This window comes from Malus domestica, chromosome 11, assembly GCF_042453785.1.
Source record: "Malus domestica chromosome 11, GDT2T_hap1".
In the NCBI taxonomy this organism is placed as follows: Eukaryota; Viridiplantae; Streptophyta; class Magnoliopsida; order Rosales; family Rosaceae; genus Malus; species Malus domestica.
The window spans coordinates 25,194,781-25,204,096 of NC_091671.1; the positions used below are offsets into that span (position 1 = coordinate 25,194,781).

At 37.7% G+C, this 9,316-nt stretch overlaps 2 protein-coding genes across 2 annotated transcripts; one reads left to right on the forward strand and one right to left on the reverse strand.

The window, feature by feature from the left end:
* Positions 1–1,037: 1,037 nt before the first annotated feature.
* Positions 1,038–3,370, forward strand: LOC103413164 (scarecrow-like protein 3). Its single transcript, XM_008351654.4, has one exon. It carries the CDS (start codon positions 1,749–1,751, stop codon positions 3,171–3,173), a length of 1,425 nt encoding a protein of 474 aa, XP_008349876.2. The 5' UTR covers positions 1,038–1,748; the 3' UTR covers positions 3,174–3,370.
* A 1,153-nt stretch (positions 3,371–4,523) lies between these two features.
* Positions 4,524–7,759, reverse strand: LOC103444525 (uncharacterized). Its single transcript, XM_070808843.1, has 2 exons — positions 7,576–7,759; positions 4,524–6,945 (listed from the first exon to the last, which is right to left on the reverse strand). Exon 2 carries the CDS (start codon positions 6,053–6,055, stop codon positions 4,580–4,582), a length of 1,476 nt encoding a protein of 491 aa, XP_070664944.1. The 5' UTR covers positions 6,056–6,945; positions 7,576–7,759; the 3' UTR covers positions 4,524–4,579.
* Between the last annotated feature and the right edge of the window lie 1,557 nt (positions 7,760–9,316).

A 9,316-nucleotide genomic window follows, 5' to 3' on the forward strand; every position in this document is an offset into this window, starting at 1 on the left:
TCAAAGAGAGAGAAAGAAATGTGGGCATCTACTTTATGGAGGGTCGCCTAACCTCCTTGTCTCTTTGTCTTAATATTAGCAACGTAAATACCAATTGTATGGTCATCATGCTATCATAAAAGGCCATATTTCAAAGCAAAACAAAATAACTAAGAACAAGTCCTTGTTTGTTTTTGGCAGCACCCAAAGACCTTTCTTGCTGTTTGTCTTTGTTAGGGCTCGTTTGGATTCTTCCAACCTTCGCGCATATTAACAAGTCGTTGGCCCAGCGCTGATTTTCCTTATCCACCTTCGCTCAAGACAGAATCAAATAAACTAGGTTAGTTTGAGTTTTGAGAGACAATGCCATCTATTTATATTTGTATATATTTGTGTTGAGTTTGACATGTACTGTGTACTTATTCTATTACAATGAGGAGCTCTTTGATAGAAGGGAATTCGGCTTTTATCATAGAATTAATATGTGAAATGGCTTAACTTTTATAAAGACATGACAAGTTAAATTTCTAATGTGGGCATATCGTTGGGCTCAACAGTAGGTAACCTAATCTGATATCATGAAAAAAATTAAAGTTCTATTCTAAAATCAACTAGCTAAGAAATAACCAAACCTCTTATTGGCACATACAAAAAGGGATGTGCTATCCACACACCCCTTTTTACTTTCTGTTCGTTGATCTTCTTCAATTCATCCAATCCGATGGCCGAAAACCAAAAATATGTGAGAGAAGTAAAAATAGATGTGTGGATATCACACCCCTACAAAAATCTCTTTCTCTCTATTAGCTTCGCAATCTCAACAAAAATGAGTAAATATAATTTTTTTATACAATAATATATTTACGATAAGAGGGTGAGAGATTGACCCAAATCACAAGATAAACATAAGCTAACCATAATAGTTTGATAAAAAAAAAAAAAAAAAGTTTGATTCGAACTTCGCTATCTATAAAAATCAAATATAAAATCTTCCACCTAATATCATTAAACAATAGAGTGACAATAAAAAATAAATAAAAAATTGAAAGTGCAAGAAAAGGCTGATCTTCTCACAAATTTCGTGTTCCACTTGGGAACGCAGGACAACAAAACGGTAAGGACAAAAGGACTCCGCCACGCATTGTCGACAACGTAGCCATGAAGTTCCGTCCGTCCTCCAAAGCCCCCAACTTTTAGTTTTATTAACCTTCAACTCTGATAAAAACAGAGCAAAAAAAAATCCAAGAAGAAGAATATCAGCTCTGTGCTCCAAAGAGAGAAAGAGAGAGAGAGAGAGAGAGAGAGATTGAATTTGAAGAGGCTGCTTTCCTTGAATTCTCACGGGCTTCGAACTTCCACTTGCGTTTTTGATCAATTACAAAACCCAGTAAGGATTTCCTTCTTCTTTCTTCGCTTGGCTAGTTCTTCTGCAACTAGTTTCTTTCTTCAGCTGCTTATGTTGTTCTATTTGTCACTTCTCCGGCGACTTCTTTCCTGAATTTCATTAGTTTTCTTTCTGAATTTAATCTGCTAATTAGGTGGTATTGCTAAGGCCTGATTTTGTTCAGAAAGCACTTTGGTTATACGTGCTTTTGTTAGTTGCTGTAAATGCTTGTTTGAGAGTACACATTTTTCTCAACTTGGGAATTCATGCAAATTTGGTTCTTGCATGAACACTTGGAATAGGATACTTGTTTAGAAATCCCCTGAATTATTCGGCTAACTTTGTTATTGAATTCATTACCAAATCATTCTTGGTTGCTATACATATGACACCTATGTTTCAAGACGAAGGGTCATCGTCTGCTCCTTCATCTCCTCTCCAATTCTTTTCCACGATGTCGCTTTCGCCTAGTTTAGGCTCACCGTACCCTTGGCTTAAGGAGCTAAAATCCGAGGAGCGCGGTTTGTATTTGATCCACTTGTTGCTCACTTGTGCAAACCATGTTGCCACCGGAAGCCTTGAAAATGCAAATGCCGCCCTTGAGCAAATCTCCCAACTCGCCTCTGCTGACGGTGATACCATGCAGCGGATTGCTGCCTACTTCACCGAGGCTCTTGCTGATCGAATCCTCAAAGCTTGGCCCGGTCTTCACACGGCCCTGAATTCCACTAAAATATCTTTGGTTTCGGAGGAAATTCTAGTCCGGAAAGTGTTTTTCGAGATGCTTCCCTTCCTAAAGGTGGCTGTTGTGCTCACAAACCAAGCTATTTTGGAAGCCATGGAAGGGGAAAAGATGGTGCATATAATTGATCTAAATGCAGCTGAACCTGCACAGTGGATTGCTCTTCTTCAGGTTCTAAGTGCGAGGCCTGAAGGTCCGCCGCATTTGAGAATCACCGGTGTTCATCAACAGAAAGAGGTACTTGATCAAATGGCTCATAGATTGACTGAGGTGGCCGAAAAATTGGATATCCCATTTCAATTCTGTCCCATAGTCAGCAAATTGGAAAATCTCGATATGGAAAAACTTCGCGTCAAAACTGGCGAGGCTCTAGCTATCAGCTCGGTTCTCCAGTTGCACTCACTTTTGGCGTTGGATGATGAACTCCTGAAAAGGAAATCCCCATTAGCATCAAGGGGTTCAAATGGAAATCACTTGCCAAGAGCATTGCAAATTAGCCATGGCACATTGGGTGAGTTGCTAGAGAAAGAGATGGGCAACAGGTATAGCCCGAGTCCTGATTCAACCTCGTCATCACCGCTCTCTTTAACTCCTTGGGCGAAATTGGATAGCTTTCTTAATGCATTTTGGGATTTGACACCGAAAGTCATGGTAATAACGGAGCAAGATTCTAACCATAACGGATCCACTCTGATGGAGAGACTACTGGAAGCTCTGTATTCGTATGCTACATTGTTTGATTGCTTGGAGTCTACGATGCCGAGAACCTCATTGGAGAGACTGAAGGTAGAGAAAATGCTGTTCGGGGAGGAGATAAAAAACATTATAGCTTGCGAGGGATCTGAGAGGATTGAAAGACACGAAAAGCTTGGGAAATGGATTCAAAGGCTTGACTTAGCTGGCTTTGGGAATGTGCCCTTGAGCTATTACGGAATGCTGCAGGCAAAGAGGATGCTGCAGGGCTATGGTTGCAACGGGTATAGAATGAGGGAAGAGAACGGTTGCGTGTTGGTTTCCTGGCAAGATCGACCGCTGTTTTCGGTGTCAGCTTGGAGATGCAGGAAGTAAAACATGAGTATTGATACTGATCATCTCAATGATGTTCGAGTTTCTCGTCTAGTCATGAAGAATTTTGTCCCACTGAATCTATCTTGCATTTCATTTGTTTATTTTTTAATTTTCGTTTTAGATCTAATTGAACAAATACCGATACTGACGTTTGGTGTTTGGTGTTTGTATCTATATATGCGTAAGTTGTTGATGGAGTTTCTTGTGTTTTGGTTTTCTTTTCCTATGTATCTAATTTATCACACAGGTGGTGCTGATATTTGCAAATGGGCCAATTTAAAAAAACACCCTAGCAACTATTAAGTGTTATGCAAAATCCTTTTTTTTCTTTTTCTTTTTCTTTTTTTAACCAAGACGAAGGCTTGGGCAAGTCGTTTCATGGATGGCAAGACGAAGCCTCACGAGAGCTAAAAATTTTAGTATATTATATTGTATAATTATATACAATATATAAAAAAATATATAATACTTGTAAAACAAATATTCATTGTTGGTCAAAAGTGCACAAGTCACAAACAAGTTTAACTAAGCAATCAAATTAACAGTCTAGTGGTATTCCTCTTCATTTGTAAGTGAAATGTCTTAGGTTTGATTATCGCCATAGGTGAATTTGAACACATTATTGCTAGCCCATTGTAAGGCTAAGCTCACACCCCTCCTCTTTAGTGTAGATAATATTGTTTGTTCAAAAATAAATAAATAAATAAATAAATAAAATAACGAACAAATTGAGCAGAAATCAGACATCTAGAGTCTTAAGTAAGTACATATTTATAGAGTTTTGAATTTAAACATATACAAAACCCCTCAAAAGAACCCAATTAGGAGGAAAAAACTTCATCACGTAGTCATTTGTCACGTTCTAATTAATTCTTTGTGCGTAAAGCTTCTTTTTTGTACCCTCCATTGAAGATTCCCTTTTTTTTTTTTTTGAGGTTCAACTTTGATAAGTTAGAAATGTGTTTTCTAAAGTATTTGAGTTGAATTTTTTGTCCCCTCTCTACATCTCTAATAGACCTAATATCTCTTTATTTGCGTGATGAGAGATGTAAGAAGATTGTAATACAAAACAAGTTGCAGGGAAGTCCTTTTATATTAGGCCAAACTTTGACATCAGTCAGTCCAGTAGTTGTAAGTCCACTCAACATTGACACACAAAATGTTAATTAGTTAATTTTCATCATACTTTTTTTTAGTAGAGCGATAGCATTAGTGTTAAATAGTTAGTTAGAGGGAGAGAAACAACGGGGATTGAATCATAGCATTGGTGTTAAATCAGGGACGAAGCCAGAGATTTGTGTGAATGGGGGCATCCTCAAACAACAAAGTCATAATTAAAAAGCTTAAGAATTTACTAAACACAATACTTATATATTAATCCATAAAGTTTTTCATACAACAGTCCTTTACAATATCCCTCGACGCGTTTTCATGTTCTGAAAGCGTTGCATGACAACATCATTACCAATACCATCAAATATCTCTCTCTCTATAAAAATAACCATGTTATCATTCATCCATTGATCTCCCATCCGATTTCTCAATCGATTCTTCAGAATTTTCATGGCCGAAAATGCTCTTTCAACGGTTGCAGTAGCAACTGGAAGAGTTAGTGCTAATGTCACAAGCAAGTAAACCAGCGAATACACCTTGTGTTTCTTGCATTGAACCATTTTTTTTGCAAGATCTCCAATCTCTTTTAAACCTGAAAACTCAATGCTAGACCGCATATCCACAATGTAAGTCTCAAGTTGAATCTTAAGTATCACCAGCTCATTCATAGAGAAGTCTTTAGGATAAAATTGGGCAAGACGCAATAGCTTTTGGCTATCAAAAGCAGAGAAGGAGTCGGCTGGACATAAACATGCCAAACAAAGAAGTAACTCAGTGTTGGTCTCATTGAAACGATTATTTAGTTCTTGAAGCTGCCAATCCAAAACAACATAAAATATCCCAACACAATAGTGATGCATATTTGTGACTGCTTTTGCTTTTCGTTGCCCTCGCCTTCGAGAAAGAAACATATCATCCATATTAGGCACATCAATATCATGTTTAAGACAAAATTCTGAGACTTCATTGAGTAAAGAATCCCAACCATTTTTCCTCATTATCTCCAACCTTTGCTTACAAACTCCAACCAACTTCATAGCATTTACAATATCTTGATCCTTCCTTTGCAATGCTTGTGACAATTCATTGGTTATTCCAAGTATATATTTCATCAAGTGTAGATTAAACACAAAATCAAATGATTGCATGGAATCCAATAAATTATTCGCTTCACATCTTTGTTGAGAGCTTACTCCATCATCTGCTATTACTTCAAGTACATCAAGTATGGATGAAAACATAGTCATTATACTTACTAAAGTACCCAAGTGTGAACCCCAACGTGTTTCTCCAGCACGTTTCAAAGTAGTTTCTTGATTTTTGCCTTTCCCACTTGTAAACTCACCACTGTTTAGTGCTTCAATAACTGCAATAGATTGCTTCTCCCGAAGAAGATCACAACGCTTCGATGAAGCTCCAACAACATTTACCAAAATAGTAACTATACTAAAAAGAGACTCAATTTGAATGTTCTTCTTTGCCACAGCTACAAGAGCTAATTGAAGTTGATGTGCAAAGCAATGAATATAATAGGCACAACCACTTTCTTTCATAATAAGAGCTTTAAGACCATTGAACTCACCTTGCATATTGCTGGCCCCATCGTAACCTTGCCCACGCAACCTAGACATGCTCAATTTATGCCTAGAAAATACCCCATCAATGGTTTCCTTGAGTGAGAGAGCAGCGGTACTAGTAACATGCTCAATGCCAATAAAACGCTCAACGACATGCCCATTCTTGTCCACATAACGCAATACAATAGCCATTTGTTCCTTCGTTGATACGTCACGAGATTCATCAATCAAAATAGAGAACAACGAAGTGCCAACGTCTTCAATAATAGCCTTGATCGTCTCAGTTGCACAAGCATTTACAATGTCTTTTTGAATATCTGGTGATGTCAATTTGTGATTCTCCGGAGCATTTTTCAAAGTAACGGCTTTCACATCCTCATTGTGGTCAGCAATAAACTGTAGAAGCTCAAGAAAGTTTCCATGGTTGCTTGAATGTTCAGATTCATCATTACCACAAAATGCAAGCCCTTGTCTCAAAAGAAATCGACAACAATCAATTGATGCATTCAACCGAGCTCTATATTGAATTCGAGCTTCATCATGAGTTTTAGAGAAAAAAGACTGGATATGTTGCTTTTGACTCCTTAAAGCTTCAAAATTACTCCACGCTTGATTGTGTGCACTATTGACGCCTCCAATATGAGTTAGAAGTCTTTCTTTCTTCCAGTTAGAAAATCCTTCGCCAACAAAGAAATCACCACCTGCTTGTTCTCCAATGTTTGGTTTAAAAAGGTAGCAACACAGACAAAAGGCAGCATCTTTTTCTACACTATATTCCAACCAAGTAGGAAAATCATCAAACCAAGCAGGGTTGAATCGTCTTTGCGTGTCTCCATATTTCTTGTAAGGAAAATTATGGGTTTTAGGTTGTTGAGGACCAGCTAGTACATACGCTCTTCGTACTTGATCTCGAATATTAGGATTGTAATCCAAAATTCGAATTCTCTTACCAGGATCTGATGGAAGATTTGATAAAATAAATTCTGCACTATCATGTCCCCGAGTATCATTATTTTATTCAATAATTGGGGATGGTGGCGGCACTGATATTTTTTTGAAAAACCTCTCCATGATGTTTCAGCCTACAAAGTTAGTCATATACCAATAACATATAAGGTTCATACGTAATTTGTAGAATTTATAGAATAAAAATCTCAATAAAATTCTTAGACTCTTAATCCTAGTGTATACTATACTAATATGCCTAATAATAACTAATCCATTTCTTCTTCTTTTTTGGGTTTCGAAAGGGGATGATTATGATTCCATTTCTGAAAAATGGATTTGTTTTTAGACTGTTAAGCCGTAGAATTGAGTTTTCTTGGAGATGTTGACAATGTTATCCATATTAATATATATGCTTTCTTAACCAAAAAATAAAATAAATGCCTAATAACTAATCCATATCCAACCAAGGCAACAATTCAATTAACTAATACCAATAAGCATACAAATTATTCAACAAATAAACATTTAATTCAACTAATCATTTGAATAAATGTATACCCATATTTATAGAATTCGTAATTTCATAATTTCATTCATCAATAATCATAGAATTCATCATATCAATAATCAATAAGTCAATAACCATCCATATTAGTGCATACCATATCCATATGATTCTATATTTCTATACCAATTAAACAAAAATTCGTCTTAAATAATTAATTAGGGTTAGGAATTATAGATTTAGGAATTAAAAAATTTACCTAAATATATATACATATGTTGTCGGCTAGAGACTAGAGAATGGCTGGCTGCTGGCATGGCTGGGAAGAGCAACTTTGCTCCAGAGAGCACCTGGACAGGAGAGCAACTTTCAAGGTATTGGTTTGGACTTTGGAGAAGACAAACAGAGCAGCACCAAGCTGCTCTCTGACAAAGGGCAACGAAAACAAAGGGAGTAAAAAAAAAAGAAATGGGAGTCTGGTCCCCCACTAATACTATAACATAACTTTTTTAGGAGACAAAAAAAAAAGAAATGGGAGTCTGGTCCCCCACTAATACTATAACATAACTTTTTTTTTTTTTAAACTTAACGCCGTTTCGTTTACATTTAAAAAAAAAAATCAGATCAGGCTTCTGCAGAGGTTCGTTTTGCCTTTGGCCTGGTTTAGAAAGACCCAGATCGGAGGAACCAGAAAATTGCAGTGGGGGCTTTGCTGCTGCTCAAAATCGCAGTGGGGGCTTTGCTGCTGCAGAAACAGATGAGCATGCCAGCATCAGAAAAATCTCAGTGGGGGCATCCGCCCCCTCTAGGCCCATGGTAGCTCCGCCCTTGTGTTAAATAGTTAGAGAGAGAGGAATCAGTGGAGAATGAATCTATACCAGAATGCATAAATATGATTGTTTTTTGCCACTCGATATGGTTTCACTTGATACTAGTAAATTATTGTAGTCAACCACATGATGTCTTTAATGATGAAAAGCAGGTTCCAAGGAACACCACACCGACATTGGACCACTTGGATAATGAGCCAAGAATTTCTTATGGCATACTTCGTACCCTCCTTCAAAGCCATCGCCTTACCCACAACAATAGTAACCCCATTCAAATTCAAAGTCCCATCACCAAGGGTATAAATGGAAAGTAGGGTTAGATTTTTCTTTTATTGAAATTACATAAATATCATCAATTAACAGATGTTAAAAGGTTCGTTGGAAGCCTGAAATGACTCATAAACTAACGGATGATTAACGGGTTCATCCATTGTTAATGGTCCAATCCGTTAAGCATCTATCCAAATGTTAATTTCAACGGATGGATTGGATCGGATTGTTGGGTTGGGTTGGGTTCAAACATGGTCTCAAATGCCGATATTATCGGCGATATTTCCCCGATAATATCGGTTTTTCGGGTTAACGATATTTTAATGCTTATCCAATAAGATTTCGTCAAAATATCACGATATTATCAATAATATCGTGATATTTCCTAAATTATCGCGATATCTTGTATCTATGCCAATCGGAGAAGAACGCCAGAGATGGATTTGTGCGAACCCGAGCCGATTTTGTCCCAAAAACCTTGCAAAAACACGATTTTGAACTTAAATTTCACATATAAGCTTCAATGTGGAATAGAAATAGGTAAACCGAAGCTTACCTAACCGGATAAATTCAAGAAACTCGCCGGAGTTCCTGCGTTCGCCGAGTTGCAGAGACGAGAAGGAGAGGGAGAAAGACGAGGTTGCTGATGACGATGGGTGTCTTCCTGAAGCAGGTGCGATGGTGTGCGTGTGTGTATGTGGGTCTCGGACTCGGTGCAGAGAGAAAGGATAGTTTCGAGAGACGGCGCCGACGAGGCTAAAGGAGAAGAAAGATCGACAGATCTCTGTGCGTGTGTGTGGGAGAAGGGAGAAGAAAGATCGATAGATCTCTGTGCGTATGTGTGGGAGAAGGGAGAGAAGAGAGAAGAAGGATCGAGAGAGAGAGACTGAGGAGTCTTTG

Coding starts and splice junctions, on each gene's coding strand:
- LOC103413164 (XM_008351654.4), top strand. CDS start 1,749: ATGACACCTATGTTTCAAGACGAAGGGTCATCGTCTGCTCCTTCATCT.
- LOC103444525 (XM_070808843.1), bottom strand. CDS start 6,055: ATGGCTATTGTATTGCGTTATGTGGACAAGAATGGGCATGTCGTTGAG.